Raw genomic sequence first — 19,930 nt, 5'->3', positions numbered from 1 at the left:
TTCACCATGAGTTATGAATGAAACTCCATTCATTTTTCACCCATTTAATATTTAGTGTAATGAAAGATATATTTCAAGGAGAATTGAAATATAACTCTTACATTGAATTGCAACATATAATGTAATTTTATTGTCAATATTCTTTGAAAATTGGTAATAGAGCCATTTGGATTTCACATATTGGTACAGTACAAAGGCATATAAACAACTTGTGTATATTAACCTCTACAGAATTCAAAATGTATTCAATTTGTAAAAGTACTCATCCGGCTACTGGAGTGGAACACGCTATAACTTGTTATTTCTTTAATCGTTCGGAAAAATGTCTGGTTGTAGCCGGTGGAAATATCATAAGGGTATTTCGTTTAATCCCAGACGTGGACATTACAAAAAGGGAAAAATATACAGGTATATATATTCATCAACTACTTAAAATATATAAACAAAATTGTAACGTTAATTTACTTTTTTCAGAATCTCGTCCACCAAAAATGAAACTAGAATGTTTAGCACAATACATTTTACATGGAAACATAATGTCAATGCAAGCTGTAACTCTGGTCGGATCTCAGAGAGATTCTCTTCTATTAAGCTTCCGTGATGCAAAATTGACTGTTGTGGAATATGATCAAGATATTCATGATCTCAGAACAGTGTCTCTGCATTATTTTGAAGAAGAAGAAATAAGGGTAATTACATTTAATTAATTTATGAAGAATAATGAATTAATTTTGTACATTTCTTTAGGATGGATGGACAAATCACCATCATATTCCAATAGTCAGGGTAGATCCTGAGGGAAGATGTGCTGTAATGTTAATATATGGTAGGAAATTAGTTGTGCTGCCTTTCAAAAAAGACCCAAGTCTTGATGATGGAGATTTATTAGATAATACAAAAGCATCTTCAAATAAAACTCCTATATTATCATCATATATGATAGTTCTAAAAAGTTTAGAAGAAAAGATGGACAATATAATAGATTTACAATTTTTACATGGTTATTATGAACCTACACTGTTAATATTGTATGAGCCAGTGAGGACATTCTCTGGGTAAGCTTTATATACTATTAATTCAGATTTTAATAAAATTCTTTATTAAATAATGTAACATAAATTTTAGACGCATTGCAGTCAGACAAGATACCTGTGCCATGGTAGCAATATCTTTAAATATTCAGCAGCGAGTGCACCCAATAATTTGGTCAGTATCCAATTTACCATTTGATTGTTATCAAGCAGTGCCAGTAAAGAAACCACTAGGAGGAACACTAATCATGGCAGTTAATTCCCTTATTTACCTGAATCAGAGTATACCACCTTATGGAGTTTCTTTGAACAGCTTAGCAGAGACCAGTACAAATTTTCCATTGAGTTAGTATCTCCAATATATTTTCTAATATACTTAGAATAAAATATTAATAATTTTTGTAATTACAGAACCACAAGAAGGAGTTAAAATCAGTCTGGAAGGTTCTCAGGTTGCATTCATATCTTCAGATCGTTTAGTAATTTCCTTAAAGAGTGGAGAATTGTATGTATTGTCCTTGTTTGCTGATAGCATGCGTTCAGTAAGAGGCTTTCATTTTGATAAAGCTGCAGCAAGTGTTTTAACTTCATGTGTGAGTATATCTTTAAATTAAAATATGATATCCATAATTTATATGTATATTATAACATACTAATTTACAGGTATGTATGTGTGATGACAATTATTTATTCTTGGGATCTCGTTTGGGTAACTCACTTTTATTAAGATTTATTGAAAAGGAGCCAGAAAATTCGCATACCATAAATGAGAATGAAATAACCATTGAAGAGAACGAAACTGAGGAAACTCCAGCAAAGAAAGTGAAACAAGATTTTATAGGAGATTGGATGGCTTCAGATGTTTTGGATATCAAAGATCCTGAAGAGTTAGAAGTATACGGAAGTGAAACACATACTTCTATTCAAATTACGTCATATATATTTGAGGTATTTATACCTAACAAGGAAATCAATGGATGATATTTATATAATTAAATTTTTGTAGGTATGTGATAGTTTATTAAACATTGGACCATGTGGTAATATATCTATGGGTGAACCAGCATTTTTATCAGAAGAATTTTCACATAGTCAAGATCCTGATGTTGAACTAGTCACAACTTCTGGATATGGAAAAAATGGTGCACTGTGTGTGCTTCAATGTTCTATTCGTCCACAAGTAAAGAATGGTTCCATACTTTGATATTTTATAAATTTCTGGCATTTTAAAAGTTCCGTTTCTTTTTCAAATAGGTTGTTACTACCTTTGAATTACCAGGATGTGAAGACATGTGGACTGTTATTGGTACATTAAACAATGATGAACAAGTGAGACCAGAAGCTGAAGGATCTCACGCCTTTCTAATTCTAAGTCAAGAAGATTCAACAATGGTATGATTGATTATCCTTTTCTTTCTAATTACCGTATGTAATATTATAATATGTGTTTAGATATTGCAAACTGGTCAAGAAATTAATGAAGTAGATCAGAGTGGATTTAGCACACAGGGGAGTACGGTATTTGCTGGAAATCTTGGTGCCAATAGATACATAGTACAAGTTACTCAGATGGGAGTACGGCTTTTGCAAGGAATTGAACAGGTACACTTAGGAATAATGTAATAAATGATACAATGTACTTGTGTGAAATTAGATTTATATATCAAAATTATAGATCCAACACATGCCCATAGATCTTGGATGTCCCATTGTGCATGCAAGTTGCGCAGATCCTTATGTAACATTACTTTCCGAAGATGGGCAAGTTATGTTATTGACTCTGAGAGAAGGACGAGGAACTGCAAGGCTACACGCGCAGACCGCCAACCTATTATTTGTAAGTTAAATCTACTCAGTTCCCATTTCGTGATGTTATTTAAAAATAATATTTTAGAGACCTCAAATAGAAGCGCTATGTGCCTATAGAGACGTAAGTGGAATATTTACAACACAGCTACCTGAAAATATAGAAGATGAAGTACCTGAAGAGGAACATAATATAGAAGAACCACCTATTGTTGGTAATATTGACAATGAAGATGATCTTCTTTATGGTGATGGTCCAGCTTTTCAAATGCCCGCACCATCACAGACTAAATCATCTGAAGGGACTTCTAAAAGAGCTCCTTGGTATTTTTATCTATTTATAATATATAGATAATTTATACACTAATACAATAATTTATAACAGTGAAATGTAAATATTTTTTTTAACAGGTGGCAGAAACATTTGCAAGAAATAAAACCAACATATTGGTTGTTGGTATACAGAGATAGCGGAACGTTGGAAATATATTCTCTTCCTGACTTACGTTTATCTTACCTTATTCGTAATTTTGGATACGGACAGTATGTTTTACATGACAGTATGGAATCTACGACATTGCAAACTGCACATGTTAATGAAATTCCTAATCCGGAAATGCAGGTATTACGTCTTTTAAATTTGAATTTCCCGTACTTTCGGTAAGAGTGATGGGAGAATATATATATAATTACTACCTTTTTTTAGGTGCGTGAAATTTTAATGGTAGCCCTAGGCCACCATGGAAATAGGCCAATGCTTCTAGTACGACTAGACAATGAACTTCAAATTTATCAAGCATACAGATATCCAAAGGGTCACTTAAAATTAAGATTTAAAAAATTGGATCATGGAATAATACCAGGAAATTTGAGGTACAAATATTTTTCTTGAATAATAATTTCAATTTGTATGATTTATTATTTTATTTTGCAGACCAAAACCAAGAGAAGAAGACATGTCTTCAATGAACGAAACTCGACATTGTATGATGCGCTATTTTAGCAACATTGCTGGATATAATGGTGTATTTATCTGCAGCGACTATCCTCATTGGATATTCCTCACAGGACGTGGCGAATTGCGTACCCATCCAATGGGTATTGATGGTCCTATCACTTCCTTTGCACCTTTTAATAATATTAATTGTCCACAAGGTTTTCTGTATTTTAATAGAAAGGTATGATCACATATTAGTACCTAACTATTATTATTAATATTATTCAAACTACTATTATATTTTTATTTTAAGGAGGAATTGAGGATATGCGTTTTACCAACCCATTTATCCTACGATGCCCCATGGCCTGTTAGAAAAGTACCATTGCGATGTACACCGCATTTTGTAACATATCATCTTGAAAGTAAAACTTACTGTGTTATAACCAGCATAGCGGAACCACTTAAAAGTTATTACAGATTCAATGGCGAAGATAAGGTATGAATAAAAAAAAACCAACAATGATACAATTAACATTTTTCTTAATTTATTATCTTTTTATTTAGGAATTTACAGAAGAAGATAGACCAGAAAGATTTATTTATCCCTCGCAAGAACAGTTCTCCATAGTACTATTTTCTCCCGTTTCATGGGAAACTATTCCTAATACTAAAATTGAACTTGATCAATGGGAACACGTTACTTGTTTAAAAAATGTATCTTTAGCCTATGAAGGAACACGTTCTGGTTTGAAAGGTTATATAGTACTGGGGACAAATTATAATTATGGTGAAGACATTACAAGCAGAGGAAGGGTAAATTTTAAACTCCATAACGCGTGAAATCTAATTTTCAACTTACATTCATTGTTAAATTAATTTCTTAGATACTTATATTCGATATAATTGAAGTTGTACCTGAACCTGGTCAACCATTAACAAAAAATAGATTTAAACAAATTTATGCGAAGGAACAAAAGGGTCCAATAACTGCTATCACTCAAGTATCAGGCTTCCTAGTCTCAGCAGTTGGACAAAAAATTTATATTTGGCAACTGAAGGATAATGATCTCGTTGGAGTTGCTTTTATAGATACACAAATTTACATTCATCAAATGTTGAGTATTAAAAGTTTGATTTTAATAGCTGATGTATATAAATCAATTAGTTTATTAAGATTTCAAGAAGAATACAGGACACTGTCCCTCGTTAGCAGAGTAAGTAATTATTTTATACTTTTGCAGTAATGAAGAACAGTTTTTAAGGATATATTTCTTTAGGATTTCAGACCAGCTGAAGTCTACACCATTGAATACCTAATTGATAATAATAATTTAGGATTCCTTGTGGCTGATGGTGAAAGTAACATAGCTTTATTCATGTATCAACCAGAATCAAGAGAAAGCCTTGGAGGGCAAAAATTAATTAGAAAAGCTGATTTCCATTTAGGACAGAAAGTCAACACATTTTTTCGTATTAGATGTAGAGTTTCAGATCCTGCAAACGATAAGAAACATTTTTCTGGTGCTGATAAGAGGCACGTTACTATGTACGGTAAGTTAGATTTAAAAATTAAATGTGAATCAAATAATCACTTTAATTTTATTAATTAGCATCTCTTGACGGGAGCCTGGGTTACATTTTACCCGTACCAGAAAAAACTTACAGAAGATTGTTGATGTTGCAAAACGTTTTGGTAACTCATATTTGTCATATCGCTGGATTAAACCCCAAAGCATATCGGTAAGTAATTATTTTCTATATTGTTATATTTCTTTTAATTGACAAGTTTTTTGTTTTAGTACCTATAAAAGTTACATTAGAACTCAGGGTAATCCTGCAAGGGGTATTATCGATGGCGACTTAGTCTGGCGTTATCTTTATTTACCTAACAATGAAAAAATAGATGTAGCGAAAAAAATTGGAACCCGTGTACAGGAAATCATCGAGGATCTTACGGAAATTGACCGACAAACGGCTCATTTTTAAAATAGTGCCTTTTCAATGAAAATATTTTTTGTATTTTAAATAAAAACAACCCTTCGTATTTGTACATTGATTAACAAATGAATATTGCATAAACAAGAAATATAAATAAATTTACAAGTGTATATATATATATAATATAAGAAGTAAATTTGTATAAAGACTGAGAAATAAGTTTTTTCTGTATTTGTATATTAAAATGTGTTTTAATTAAAATTTTGCGATGTCTGAACTACCTGATATCACAAATCGCGCATCTATTAGACAAAATATTGCTATGAAACGGTTAACTGCACGTGAATCTCTAAGATGTATGTATTAATTACTTTTATGCAAAATTACGATTTATTGATCAAACAATTATTCACATCTATTGAATACCAGGCTTGACACACACAATTTATATAAAATAAAAGTAAATTAGTGCATAATATAATATAGCCCCATTGTACTTCGATTTATATAAATATTCTTGTATTTAGTGTCTAATCAAGAACCATCGTTATTGGAGAAAAGACTTTGCGAAGCATTTGATATATTCGATACTGCAAAAACAGGTGAAATAGATGTTAGAGATTTGGGAACCATTATCAGAGCCTTAGGATGTGTCATTACTGAAGCAGAATTGCAAGAAATACAGGTTGAAGTGGAAAATGTAGGAAACAACTGTGTACCACTAAATAGATTTTTGGAATACATGTGCAAGGCTATTAATGAACGCAAGTCAGTTAATTTACAACTTTGCCAACAAATATGTTTCTAATCTTTTATTTCTTTTTAGATATAAACCAGCTGAACCAGAGGATTTATTAAAAGCATTCCAATTATTAGACCCTGAAAACAAAGGATACATTGTGAGAGATGATTTAGAAAAAGCAATGGTGGAAATTGGAGAACCATTTTCAAAGGAAGAAATAAATAATATGATGTCTATTGCTTGTGATCCAGATACCAACAAAATTAATTATGAACACTATATTAATTTATTGCTTGTATGTATTTATAATTTGTTACTAAATTATTTGAAATTATGGATAACGTTTTTATAGGTAAAAATTCCTCCTGAAAGTAATGTGTATTCCATTGTTGATAAGTTAGATGCTATGAGATTAGAAGCTATGCCTAAAAAACGTAGATTGGAGAGTCTTCTTATGACCTTTTCTGAAGTTACTTGAAATCTATAATTTTTTGATCAATTATAATAGTACTATTCGTTAAAAAACAACATACAATCAAGGAAGAAAATTTGTTAGTATTAAAAACACCGTTTTAGAAATATTTAAAATATATCTTTATTATGATTTCAAATTATAAAACATATAAATTCATCTTCCATATATAAATATCATCAAAATACATATTTATTTACAATTTTGAAAATATTGGTGGATTCCCTTTAGAAATCTGAGCCATAGTAGCATTTACAAGATCTTCACTTTGAAGCATAGCTTGATTATGCACAGCCTATAAAAACGAATCAATTAATAAACATGTATTAAAAATTATTATAGGTCGAATAGTATAGAAGCCTACCATATAATCCAAGCTCTCTTGGACAGAATGATCTCTTGAATAAATCAAATTTATCTTTGATCCCTGCACTGCAACTGGACTTTTACTTGCTATTACTTCTGCAAGCTTCATTGAATTATCCATTAAACTGAAAGGAGCAGAGAGTATTTTCAATTGTCTTATTATAATATGTTATTTAATAGGAAAATTGTTTACCTTTCTTGACTATCAAATACACGACTAACAAAGCCACATTGTAGTGCCTCAGAGGGTGTAAATTTCCTTGCAGTGTATATTAATTCTCTGGCTAAACTATCAGAACCTACAATTTTTGGAAACCTTTGCAATGTACCTACATCAGCAGCCATACCAATATCTACTTCTTTTATTTGAAACCATGCATCGGAAGTAGAATAACGAATATCAACTGCAGATATCATGTCTATACCTCCTCCAATACATGCACCATGCACAGCTGCTATTACAGGCTTTGGACACTATAAGAAAATTTTATTAAAAAAGGAATGGACACATTAAGTGAGTTATATACTAAACCTTTTCTATTGCAGTGAAACTATCTTGATAGTCTCTTATTTTTTGCTGTAAAATTTTACATTTCCTTGCAACATCTTCGTGTTCTGCTAATTGTTGACCCAATTTCACCATATCATGCATATCAATACCTATAAGAAAAATTCTGTAATGAACAATAATTTGTGAAATGAAATAAATAATTCTTTACCTGCACAAAATGCTTTGCCAACAGCAGAGAGAATTATCACCCTGCATTCTGGGTCTACTGCCAAGTCATCAAAGCACGTTGTAAATTCTCTATAAATTGTAAGATAATTAATATTTGAGTATAATATTGATTAAAGTATAATATAAATACATACTTCCACATATCATTGTTTAAAGCATTGAGCTTCTCAGGTCTGTTTAACTGTACCAAATAGACAAACTGTTTTGGTACTGACACTGATAACATTTTGTATTTGTTAGAAACATTTTCAGTAGAGTATTTCATTTTAAAGTTGTATTGAATTCCTATAAAATATTAATAGTATGTTTATTACAGACAGTACTTGTAAACATATACAAACACTTTTAAATAAAATAGCACATAAATTTCTTACGCGATTTTATAATACTTTTTAGTGACTGACGCACAGTGTTTAGATTCATATTGATGAAAAGAAAGCTAAGGCGACTAATAAATATTTTTATCTATTTGATTTCAAGGGTGTGGAATTATTTAACTGACCGTTCAAAGTATCATTCATTATCTTTATTTATAAAATACAGTGACTACAGATAGTAAACAGAAGTCTGGACACGCCTGTTCTCAAAGGGTCATGGAATTTGTGCCTTGAGTACGAACGCCAACTGCTTTATCCTAATATAAAAATCAGAAATACTTCGTATTGCAACAGTCTAACGCAGTTTGATGGTAATAACAGATTGCTTCGATCTATACCATATTACTTATTGCACCGACGAGATACTGTACAGTATCTCGTCGGTGCGAAAATCAATTGGTAAAAAGTTTCCACTGCTTTCTGATAGATGATGCCAGCGTCGAGAGACTGCTAGTTCTCTCGTCAGGGGTAGTGTGCGTTTAAATTGAAGAGCGTTGGAAGGTAAGATTTCCACAATACTTTCAATTAATAAAGTTAATTCCTTCGCAATAACATAATATTCTGGTACTGTGCAGGTGTAAGCATTTTAACTAACTGTGTAAAACAGTCGTTAACATCGTGTATTGAGAAGAGCAGTTTCATCGGTAGAAAAATGGAGGGAAGCTAAGATGCTTCAGCCATGTGACATCGTCATCATGCTTGAATAAGGTAATTACAAAGCATTTATGAACAATTATATTTAATCTAATTTCGATTCTCAAGTTATAACATAATCGGGCTATATCGATAGCTTTGCAAGAGCAATTGTATCCTTCTGTATTACTTGGCCCTATAATAACCTGTTCGATGGTAGCGAAAGTTCGCTTTAACTTGAGTTTACTGTGAAACTAAATCCTTTGAATTGATTCAAAAGCTTGATTAGCATGTTGATTGCTGCTGGTAGGTGTACATACATATGTACGCGTGTGTTTCATAGCAGAGGTGCATGTATCTTTCACTATTCAAGACGTACGTGTCCATATCTGTTCGACAAATTGCTCTCCTTGTGAATCGATAGTATCGACCTATCGAATTGGTTTGAATTTGAAACAATGGCTCAATTATAAATATTCATAGAGAACGTTTATATAGTAACAAGACAGAGACATAATTATTGAGTTAATAAAAATTATTCTCGGAAAAAATATTTCCATTTTATTATTTATATTAACTTTGTTGTAAATGGGTGACTTTGTAAATAAATTCTCTGAGTGAAAATTTTGTTTTATTGAAGCTCGACTCTTGAAAATATTTAACATAATTATATTTAAATGAAAAATATTAACGTTGCGTTAGAGTAGTAATTCCATGTATGAAACACAGCGGGAGTCAAAGTGTAACCTTTTCTCGTGAAAGCTCTGCATTAAAGTAGTAATATTTTTCGTTGCAGCATTAAATTTTATTAACTATGCTACCGGCTGAATTTACGATTGCCTCCTTATTTCACTCTCTTAATACGTATTTTGCTTTTATCATTTGAATTACGCGATCCGCGATGAGAAATTATTTGCGCCAAGTATTTTCGCAAAACGCGTCCTGAGAAGTTTCACCGTGACGACATTAAAATCTTTACTCGGAATTTCTTTGAAGTACACTTGGGCAAAGAAAAAGAGTAACGAAGGAACTTTGGATTTTTATTTTTAATTAAAAGAAACAGAAAATAAGGTGCTTGGATCTCGTTCGCTTACGAAGTTTCCGTCTATCGAAGGGGTTGAGATTATTATTTATAATTAACGAAAGGCGAGAAGGAAGTAGTCTTCAGTAACGTTAATTGAGGCATGAAATGAACGGACATGAACAGATGTCGTTGAAATGAAAGATACGTGAATATTCAAGGTATCTGAAAAGTTATCTTAGAGAATTTTAGATGTTCCGTTCATAGAAACACAACGGTCCATCATTTCTCCACTCTTCGTTTGAATTCCGAAATTTTATCAATAGTTTCGGAGTCGGGGGGCAAAAGTACAACATAGAATTTACCTCTTTTCAATTGATTTCTCGTTTGGGCCTTAATTATAGACATTTACCCGGAGTAATCGCGAGTAAACCGGATGCGATGGATCACAAATAGGATCTATTAATCACCAGTGCCTCTTGACATTAATTTACCACAAAACATTGGCTGAGGATCCCGTGTTCGAAGACGTCAACAGTTACGTGTGATCCTTGGGATCGCTCGCAACAAATAATAGCGTTGGGGAACGAGGCGATGGGTATCAGGGTAGCCGCAAATGATCCTCGGATACGTGTGTTCTTGCTGCGCGTACAGTTCCAAACAATTTGCATGGCTGGCTGCACCTCAAGCCGCGCCAATGGATTTTGTTCGGCAAAAAGCCGTATCAGTTTCCAATTAAACCACTCCCCCAATCTATTCGTATAATAGCCGAAGCTGGCGTTGTTTTGCGACTCAAACGATCATTGCTAAAATTCATCTCGAGATGTTTGCAGCTTCGCGGAGGTGGTGTTCTGAAAACCGACGAGAGGATGCATCCGGATGAAAGTAGTTTAGCCATTGTTTCGACGTCGCGGATAAGCTGAAGCTCGACGAAACAACTCTATTAAAAGTTGTTGCAGTATGTTCAGAGACTGCTTGTCCATGCTTTCGTGTTTATTATATTTTCTTGGATGGATAACGATACTTTTCGATTTTTCGTTCGACTAACCGCGACGGTTTCACTGTTGCAGAGTTTCCGAGGCGACGAGAAAAGTTAAGTGTACGCAAGTTAATCAACGGAACTAGGAAGCCGCAAACGTCAAAGGATTTACGGAAGCGGAAGTTCGGAGAGAGGAGTTAATCTGTCGCGTATGGTACGGCTACTTAATCGTGACGTCGTGTCAAACCGTGTCATTCATCGGGAACCGATTCGATCGACTTACTTTCTGAAGATTTCCAGAACTTTGAGAAGCAATCCCGAGATCGCCAATAATATTTATGACAGGTACGTGATTTGTTTTTTTATCCATACAATTTAATTTCCATTGCTTTTATTTATTGCGCTTTCATTTCGCTAATCTTTATCGATTTCCGGCACTCGTCAATAAAACGAGAAAAATAAACGAACCACAAAACGCTGCTGGTGACCGTGCCATGAGAGCAATCATTTCTGAATTAGTTTGGATAGATTGTGTGGCTGGTTTTATCAGTGTTTGTCTCGCTTGTTATCGGGTATGAACGTTGCGCGTACACGCAGCTTATAATTCCGACACAACGCGCGTTCTGTTTTCCAACGGCAGTTTTATTGATGAACGAAAAGCATTATGATATTTGAAACACTTGTTATATTCGGGAAAATTGAGAGAGGAAAGGGGTCAAATGTCGCTTGCGCATGGTTAAACCTATTCTATTGTGTAGCAGAATTGATGAAAAATGTTTGGTAAATGAAATATGAATAATTTCAACGAAATTATTATTATTATTAGCTTCGATCGTTATAAATGTTCATCCTCATCACCAGATTTTACTTACCACGAAAACACCCGATAAACGGGAATAATTTCACTCATGATATCGCGGAACGACGGTGTCTTCCAATTTCGTCTGGTTCCATTAAACCGACGCACGATCCCAACGCGGATACTCGAAACTCTCGTTTTAATCTCCCTCGGCGATGTTATCGTTCGCTCGATTTGCTTTACACGCGGAAGCGTGCAATCACCGGCCAAAAAGCGCAACATCAAACACGCCGGTCCTCGATGGGACGGCGTGCAAACGCGTGGCCCGCTTTGCGAATGCGAATCAACGGCTACGACAGGCTATCCGACTAGCCAGCTCGTCTCTAACAAGCCCTACAGCCTTTTTGTAGCGAGTAATTGGTAAAAAGGTATAATAATTTCAGGACGAGCGTGCACGCTGTTAGAAGAACGGACGAGTCGTCGAAAGGGTGGCTAATCGGCGGCGTAAGCCGCGCTCTATTTAATTTGCGTTCACGGCGACGCGACGGCATAAGGTTACACACCGGCATCCCCCTCGCTCTTTGAGGTCAACGTTGGATGCTGCTGGTTAGCGCCGGTGGTCGTGGCCGTACGTGGTGTACAACGATGCGTGTATGCAGTGGAAACTGCTACGGAACATGGAGCCGCTGTTTCAGCCTGAGGGTGTGTATGCTGGACAAGGAGGGAGTAGTTGTACCCTGGATCACGGTGGAACGGACCAGGAGAGCCGGTCAGAGCTGGTGGATTCCCTGGTGCGCGGCTTGAGCTGCGGTCGGAGCTTCTCGTAACCCCACGTATACCACGTACTTAGGCGCGTCGATTATTGTATAGGTACACACGGATACAAGTCGGTGTACCTTGGCGGACTGAGGAAAGCACGAGAATTCACGATGTCTGAGTGAACCGAGGCGAGGGTCGAGAAGAGCCGAGGGTGGTCGAGGACAACCGGCTGCGCACGAACGACGAATCGCCGCGGGAACCTGTCGCACGGCACGAAAGTCGAACAGTCTCTCACTGGCGCTCGGCGCGGTAAGTGCCCGAGAGACTAGATTAGTTTACGTGTTCGTATATGAACCTCTCGGTAAAGGTTAAATAGCTAAGATACATAGAGAAACATTACGTTAGATAGCCTCCCTTGCGAGGGGGCTCGAGTGGTCGCCGGTAGACGTTCCATCCAACCAGTTTCTACCGCTTCTTCGAAGCCCGATGGAACTCGAGGAGGTGGACAGTTGGCGTCGCGTCAGGATGGGACGCTATCTCCTCGTCGATGCTGCACGCCACGTGACTTGGAGTACCTTGACTTTTTGGATCCTCGTCGTCCTGTCGTCCATGCACGGTGAGTGAAAAGTTGAGGAACGTTTTAAGCATGCTTCCACAGGCTGGTTGGTGGAAAAAGGAATTCGCTGGAGGGTTCGAAATAGAACAAAGTCGTAAATAAGAGGGTACGCGGAATAGGATTCACCGAGTACTTACGTGACCGGTTTCAACTATTTGCCGAAGCGCAACGCGTTCCAAGTCGAGGGTGGTACAGGGAGGAAAAGATCTTGCTGCGAAGGCAGAAGCGTGACGAGCAAGAACGATCGGCTAAAGGGACTTGGAAGACACCTTCGTTTCGATTCGCTGACTCCGTCGAGTCTCGGTATCCATTCTGAATTAGCACAATTGCGACGAAGGTTCTTTAGAGACGGTCCAATTGTTGGATTCTTTAGACACGGAAATTTCATCGGTTTCAACCGGTGGGGGAGGCTGCTGAAACGCCACAGAAAAAGATCTTAATATCGGTCTCGATCGTTAGCCGGCGTTTTTCTCTTTCCACCAACGCCAGCGCAATCTGCACTTTTTCACAGACGGATTCCGTTTTGCTTGAAAGCAATCGCGAACCGAGCTTCATTCTTTCGTTCGTATCACGAATCACGCTGTTAAATACGAGTTAGATGAAAGGGTAGTTTTTACAAGACTTCGTAGCAGCCAAACGAATCGGGCTTCGCTTTCCAAAGAGGGAAGTGGAAGCCGGCAAAAAGTTAACGAACTCGCGTAGCAAGTTCGTGACTTGAGTTCGAACAGATTTTAGTAACTTTTATAAGAACGACAAAAGCGTGGATCGTCAATAGCTTTGCTAGTTTTACCATTGCTTGAAAGAGTTTCATTCAAACAACAGGGATCACAGTTTACAAGTGATCGTGTAACGAAATACATAATTTAAATAGTGTCGCTGGAAAAACGCAATCCGCGCGAAGTTTTCAGTATTCTCATACCAGTTCGTTGAAATATTTAATTGGCTTACTGATACAACAGTACAACCTATACATATATGCATTGTTTTATTTGAACGTTGCCGCTCGAGTGGTACATACACAAATAACCATACAGTTTGTTGAAAAAATAATTATTGAAGTCATAGTTGACAGTGGCAGATTCGAAAAGAACTGTTGAAAAATATTTTCACTTTTTATCATTTTTTTTAACGCGTTTAGGGGGTTTATTTTCAAAATTTGACTCACCGAATCGTTACTGGATTTCGAGGAAATTTATAATTTAAAAGAAAATTGATTGCAGATTTTGAAAACTTGTCAGTCCATTCGGACACTTTAGTTTTCGTCAATAGCTTCTATTCCTTTTGTTTTTCACTCTTCGAAAAACGTACCCTTGATATGTATATTTAAGTCGGCCCGTTCCGTTTCGAAAGGATCGCGAATAATTTACAGGAATTTTCGTAACGTAGCAAATCGAGCCACCTCTAGAAAGCAGGCCACCGGGATAAATATTGGATCGGTCAGAAGGTTTTTCGATTCCCATCGACCTACGTTCCATGTTTATTTGAGACTTGCCCGCCGTTGTTTGATCACCGTATATTTTGTAAACATTAAGCGGTACAGCTGGAATGTTATTACCTTCGCGGGGGAGTACGCAAACAGAACATGATCGTTGTGTAAGCGACTGGAATACATTGAACAAATTTTTTCAGTTAATTATCCTTTACGCGCGTTCGAAAATATCGCTGCAAATAAAGTGAAGAAATATTTGCATGTTATTTATTAAATACGGGTGAACGAGAGAAACCTACGTTACTTTCATTTCATATTTCATGCATCGGAATTTCATTTCAATTTAATAATCATAAATAAAACCCATAGTGGATAATGAAAATTATTAATGTCCCTTATGTTTTCAATATTAAATGAAGAACACCCCTTCGTTTCACGAACCATTTTTCTTCGTTTATTTCAAGAATGTTTATAAACTTCCGTCCATTGGTGTTATATAAAACAGGAAATTAATTATCGTAATAGCGGCTGGTAGATAGAGCGGCATACATTTTGAATAGAGAGAGAAACGTCGTCGATCTCCTCTCCAATGAAATCCATTTCCTTTCTGCCAGAGCGATAGGATCGCGAGAGGACGTTTGATCGATAACTCCGCGCGTAACGTCTATTCGATCAGCGTCGAATCGAAACGGTAATATACGTAGATTTTCGTAAAATCGTACAACGCCAGTTTCGTTGGTACCGAACGATAACATTTCGCCGGTCGTATAGTCGTGCGATAAAATTTAGGAGGCATCGGGAGAAGGAACTCGTGGATCGTCAAGTTTGGTGGAACAAATTCCGCTCGGTTCCGCGACGCTGCCTGGAGCGTCTTAAACTTTACTGAACGCGAATCGCGAGACGTATACGCGTATTATTACGCGACTTCACCGTTGAAAATTAGTCCGACAGCAGCCGTGAGAGCCCCGAGTGTAAAGTTAACTTCCGGATTTAACTTCTGGGTAGCGAGTAACCGAGTCACGAGACTGTTTCCGGTGACAAGTAGGGAAGATCAGGCGCGAGAACGTCAGGGTGAGAAAGTTCGAAGTAGAAGAAATTGAAAAGATCGAAAGGTTAATGCGTTTGCCCGCCTTTTTCGTGTCTCTCAGTTCAGTGGGTCATATGTTACCCATTTCGTCTAGGATAAAATCTTGTAACGATCGCAAGTTTGCAAAGGATATTACCGTTGAGTTGGCAATTAATTTTGCGTAATTGTATTTTTAATTTGTTTGAAGAACGTGTTCTTCTTTCGGTCAATCGTCCCTAGAATCGATTCCTCTTTTACGTTTTAACGCGGAAAACGAGCCACGAGGGTAACCTGTAATTTATCTTGTTATTTGCATTAGCGAATCGGGGTCAGCGAAACATTTGCGGATACGAAAACCCGTACCGCATGCCATCAGATTTTTTCCCCTCCGAGGGCGTTAAACAAACGATTCGTTTGCATGCTCTTTCAAATAATTAAGCGTTCGGTTAATGGAAACCTCTAGTTTTCCTTTATTTCCCTAGAAGGTTAGATGATTTTCAGAAATCAACTTTTACCAGGAAATTCGAGACAAATTAAATTCGTACGAATTCATAGCGTATTCGTTTCAATTTCAACGATCGAAGGCAATGCTTTGTGAGCGCTAAAATTTCATCCGCGATTGTTGAAATATTTGTAGAATTCGAGGGAAAAAAATGAAACAGAAGTACCGGAAATAAAAACTCGGAATTTTTGTTACACTTTCATCTCCGATTTCTTTTCTGTCAATACCTGTAGGTTACGATGATCGTAATTTTCAATAGCAAAATATTACTGTTTCATGATCGATTAACCTTTTCAAATTAATATACGAAAATCGCTTGTTCGGTTGTTCCTTTAAACTGTTACGCCGTAAAATCGGATGAAAGGGTCGCGTTAACCGCGTCACTCCATAACTTGTCCCTCTATTGTGAGAAGTTGGCGAAAGTAGCTATGAAATTTCCATTTGTTAACCATTATAGAACGGTAATTCGTCAGAGTCGAAAATTAAGCAACACGATATCCGGTGATTAAACGGGGTCTCGATTTTCCCGGAATTTTACCGCTCCTACGACCATGGAAACGCGCGAGTGATTTAACGTCAAAGGCGATTAGAGAGGAAAGTTAGTTCTCGCGGCGAAGGGTTCGAGGGTCGTTTCTGAAATGCATCAACTATAGACTGGCTAATGTCGCTAATGGAGAAGGTGGCGCTATGTCAGGTGTGCAGGAATAATTGTCCCGGAGAATTAGCTGGTTATGCGACGACGAATCGATTAGGAGAACAATGTTACTCGGCATTCGTGTCTCTCGTCTTGAAAAGGGAACGTATCTGTCGCGATAATTTGCCGTATGAATTTTGACACCATTCGCCGTTGATCTTGCGGCGTCACGAGAGGTAATCAATTGTCCTAATTACCACAGAGAGGACTAATAGCATGTTTTTTTTAAATTCGAATTTGAAGAAATGTATCGCTTCAGATTAGATTTTTAAAATATTTTCTCGAACTTTTATCAAGGCTTTTGGACGTAGATTGATGATCAGGTCCGACTGGTTCACATTTGTCCCCGGGGTATGAAAACGGTATTTTATCAAATTTTTCTGGATGACACGAATCGTTTATTCGTAGGATAACAATATCCTTTCCATGAAAAAGTTTTCTTGTTGGTTCATGGCGTGACGAGATAGAGTATACGTTCGAGAGAAGGTCTTATAGAGCGAGTGGACACTTGGCATTTATATTCTTCTTTGAGCGGCTCGCTGAAACGGAGCAACCGCTTTTTCCTCCCGATTCCTTTGAGAAGCTCCTCCTTATCGCTTTTGCATCCGAAGGATCTCGAGACGCCTTTTCTGATTTCAATTCAAGTGCGTTCGAACATCCAACGTCGCTTTCACGATTATTGGATTAAAGGATTAACCTTCGGATGTACGGGGAATTATAAAGTCATCCGGTACCTTTGAAACTCGATACCCTGAGGTATTTCGCTACCTGCTTAATAAATTCTTTCCTTTTATCGACTTGAAAATATCTTTCTAGAATTCCGACAAATTCAATTGTTTGGATTTATCATTTTTACTGCGGGCCTCATTTTTGAGGCATCCTGTACATCATTCCTGTTCAGGCTTAGCAAAAATCGTTGTCGTTAACCCTCGCGTGTAAACTTTAATCTCTCGTCTAATTCGAATCGTACGTGTTAGACGTCTAATTCAACTTGCTCGAGGTGTTTCCATCGAATCGCTTAAAAAATCAGGGTTACGGAAGATATCATTGCGCGAGGTGGTATCTTAACGAGCGGCATTCGTAAAACCAACACGATAACGAACAAATAAAAGCTGGTTCGCACCGGAAACGTTCGGAACGTTTCGTACCGATATTCGGAGGTAGAATATCGAGGGATGTTTTTATAAGTTTATACGTATCGATGTGATTCCATGCAGCGCGACAAATATTTCAACAATGTACGACTAGATGGAAAACGATGATTGTTATTTGAACCGACGGCCAAACTATATCGGAATGATGCAATTATTGCCGATGCATTTGGTGGCCATTCGTATGGATGCGTCGTGTATGCACCTGTGTGACCTTTTTTTAGCCGTTCAGTTTGCATAGAGAAGCAATTAGTTTAAGTTTAATTAAAAACGACGACGAGAACACAAGAGAAGCAAGAACGCAACTGATGTTGTTTAAAATATTATTCAATCAAAAATATACGCGTATGGTGTTACGTTTAACGTGAAGTTATGGCGCTTTGTTTTTTATTTTTTTTTCAAGCATCGCAGTGATCCAGAGTGTTGTAGATTTATCAGTAGAACAAGGTTAACTCGTTGTCGTGGCTTGATGAAATTTATGCGACCGTCGTGCGTTGTTAACTGACATTTGATTTATTAACACGCCGACTTTCATAGTGCAGGTATAGGGTGGATGATCGAATTATTTTTTAATCTAATGCCCCTGGGTGCTATTTCGAACTGTTAGTGGCATATACAATTTGCTTTCTTAAATTTAATTTATGGTAATGATTGAAATATTCAGCTGAATTAAATTTGTAACGCAAATCATCAGTGATCATTAAATGTAATTTAGATATTTCAATTAAACGTTCTTATTTTTCTGTGTTTTCATTTTGATTTTGTAATTTTCGCACCGATCGTAAAGGTGGAAGTTGGAACGTAAAATTTATAGTGGTAGGAACTTTCGAGACACCATTTAACAGATCGAGCAAGATGAAACTGGTAGACGCAATAAAAATGCGATCAATCACGAGAAAACGATTCCGGGAATAGTTCCTCCAAACAGGAAGTAGATAAGCTCTACTTAGGTCAGACATACAGCCGCGCAGTAGATAAAGTCGACTCGGAGTCAGACGTTAGCCGTCAGACTAATAACGGTTTCAACTACTTAGCTTCAGGCGGCGGAGTAACCATCTTCCATTACGCGCATTAATATTAAAGCGAGCGTTAAGAAAAAGGGTCGTTGAACTTTATCGCTAAACGAAATAAAGAAACAATCTGTAGGGTATTAATTGTTATATCTTTAAATCGAATTTTACGGGTTGAAAGAAAAGCAAAGAACGATAAGACGGACGAAGATGCGGACGATATATGAAATTTTGCGACGTGTTACGTATACAGAAAGAGGTCCATTTTTGCATCGTGGCGCGAGTCTCGCGAAAAATTTGAATATTCATTATCGGAGCGGTATCCAGTGGTTACCGGACAGGTAGAATTGAAAAATGCAATACGGCAGGGATGAAGGATGGAAAAATAAAAACGGCCGATACCAGGCCGGAAGGTAGGAGGTGTGCTGGAAATAATAAAAAGGAAGCGAGAGCACGAAGAAACACATGGATACATTAATCAATATAGAAGATAGCGGATAACAAAAAAGGAAGGTAATACGGTATGATGAAAATTCAATATCGACGGAACGAGGGGAGAACGTACGGGGATGTGAAAAGGAAAAACAAAAGAGCATTCGGGATGAGAAATAAAGTATCGAAGGAATAACTTTTGACCGAGGAGGGTAGTAGAGGAGTAAAAAGAATCGAATATCTTTTTCATTACAATTACTTTTCCACTTTATTCCTCCGTTAATTCTGACCAATTAAATGGAATCTTCAGTGTCGTACAAGAAAAATAGCGTTATCATTGCGGTGGTAATTACCCAATAGAAAGCTTTCAAATTCGACCCGTTATTTTGTTTGGTGAAATGAAATAGTGATGATAGACGAATGAAATG

At 36.7% G+C, this 19,930-nt stretch overlaps 4 protein-coding genes across 6 annotated transcripts in view; 3 read left to right on the top strand and 1 right to left on the bottom strand.

Annotated features, from left to right (window-relative positions):
* The first annotated feature begins 70 nt into the window (after nt 1-70).
* LOC114872803 (cleavage and polyadenylation specificity factor subunit 1) lies at nt 71-5,980 on the top strand. 2 transcript variants are annotated; one of them, XM_046287009.1, is made up of 21 exons: nt 71-153; nt 232-408; nt 475-689; nt 748-1,055; nt 1,126-1,376; nt 1,443-1,624; nt 1,695-1,979; nt 2,038-2,211; nt 2,286-2,423; nt 2,484-2,633; nt 2,707-2,868; nt 2,926-3,161; nt 3,249-3,459; nt 3,544-3,710; nt 3,772-4,015; nt 4,088-4,273; nt 4,342-4,590; nt 4,662-4,991; nt 5,055-5,328; nt 5,388-5,517; nt 5,577-5,980. In XM_046287009.1, exons 2-21 carry the CDS (start codon nt 240-242, stop codon nt 5,761-5,763), a joined length of 4,248 nt encoding a protein of 1,415 aa, XP_046142965.1. In that variant the 5' UTR covers nt 71-153; nt 232-239; the 3' UTR covers nt 5,764-5,980. The 2 variants fall into 2 exon arrangements, with proteins under 2 accessions (XP_046142965.1, XP_029036241.1); XM_029180408.2 differs by having other exon boundaries at nt 115-408.
* A 50-nt stretch (nt 5,981-6,030) lies between these two features.
* LOC114872778 (dynein regulatory complex protein 8-like) lies at nt 6,031-7,359 on the top strand. 2 transcript variants are annotated; one of them, XM_046287044.1, is made up of 4 exons: nt 6,031-6,071; nt 6,243-6,483; nt 6,542-6,752; nt 7,272-7,359. In XM_046287044.1, the coding sequence occupies exons 1-4, from the start codon at nt 6,038-6,040 to the stop codon at nt 7,278-7,280; spliced, it is 495 nt and encodes a 164-aa protein (XP_046143000.1). In that variant the 5' UTR covers nt 6,031-6,037; the 3' UTR covers nt 7,281-7,359. The 2 variants fall into 2 exon arrangements, with proteins under 2 accessions (XP_046143000.1, XP_046143001.1); XM_046287045.1 differs by lacking the exon at nt 7,272-7,359 and adding an exon at nt 6,810-6,983.
* Nucleotides 7,069-8,767, bottom strand: LOC114872777 (delta(3,5)-Delta(2,4)-dienoyl-CoA isomerase, mitochondrial). Its single transcript, XM_029180368.2, has 7 exons — nt 8,409-8,767; nt 8,169-8,319; nt 8,015-8,103; nt 7,828-7,955; nt 7,489-7,769; nt 7,294-7,420; nt 7,069-7,224 (listed from the first exon to the last, which is right to left on the bottom strand). The coding sequence occupies exons 1-7, from the start codon at nt 8,455-8,457 to the stop codon at nt 7,126-7,128; spliced, it is 924 nt and encodes a 307-aa protein (XP_029036201.1). The 5' UTR covers nt 8,458-8,767; the 3' UTR covers nt 7,069-7,125.
* Nucleotides 8,768-12,442: 3,675 nt separating this feature from the next.
* The window catches only part of LOC114872797 (Down syndrome cell adhesion molecule-like protein Dscam2), a 111,833-nt gene continuing 104,345 nt past the window's right edge, over nt 12,443-19,930 (top strand). Inside the window, exons 1-2 of the mRNA XM_046285607.1 lie at nt 12,443-12,911; nt 13,008-13,218. Of these exons, the coding sequence (XP_046141563.1) occupies nt 13,089-13,218 (130 nt within the window). The 5' untranslated portion in view covers nt 12,443-12,911; nt 13,008-13,088. The remainder of the gene's footprint in view (nt 12,912-13,007; nt 13,219-19,930) is intronic.

The sequence above is a fragment of the Osmia bicornis genome, chromosome 1 (assembly GCF_907164935.1).
Source record: "Osmia bicornis bicornis chromosome 1, iOsmBic2.1, whole genome shotgun sequence".
NCBI classification, from domain to species: Eukaryota; Metazoa; Arthropoda; class Insecta; order Hymenoptera; family Megachilidae; genus Osmia; species Osmia bicornis.
This window is presented reverse-complemented; position numbering and strand designations above follow the sequence as displayed.

Coding starts and splice junctions, on each gene's coding strand:
- LOC114872778 (XM_046287045.1), top strand. CDS start 6,038: ATGAAACGGTTAACTGCACGTGAATCTCTAAGAT. Junction 6,072..6,242: donor TGCACGTGAATCTCTAAGAT/GTATGTATTAAT, acceptor TCTTGTATTTAG/TGTCTAATCAAGAACCATCG. Junction 6,753..6,809: donor ACTATATTAATTTATTGCTT/GTATGTATTTAT, acceptor ACGTTTTTATAG/GTAAAAATTCCTCCTGAAAG.
- LOC114872777 (XM_029180368.2), bottom strand. CDS start 8,457: ATGAATCTAAACACTGTGCGTCAGTCACTAAAAAGTATTATAAAATCG. Junction 8,320..8,408: donor AAAAAGTATTATAAAATCGC/GTAAGAAATTTA, acceptor AATATTTTATAG/GAATTCAATACAACTTTAAA. Junction 7,770..7,827: donor GTTTCACTGCAATAGAAAAG/GTTTAGTATATA, acceptor ATTTTCTTATAG/TGTCCAAAGCCTGTAATAGC.
- LOC114872803 (XM_046287009.1), top strand. CDS start 240: ATGTATTCAATTTGTAAAAGTACTCATCCGGCTACTGGAGTGGAACAC. Junction 4,274..4,341: donor GATTCAATGGCGAAGATAAG/GTATGAATAAAA, acceptor CTTTTTATTTAG/GAATTTACAGAAGAAGATAG. Junction 4,591..4,661: donor ACATTACAAGCAGAGGAAGG/GTAAATTTTAAA, acceptor TTAATTTCTTAG/ATACTTATATTCGATATAAT.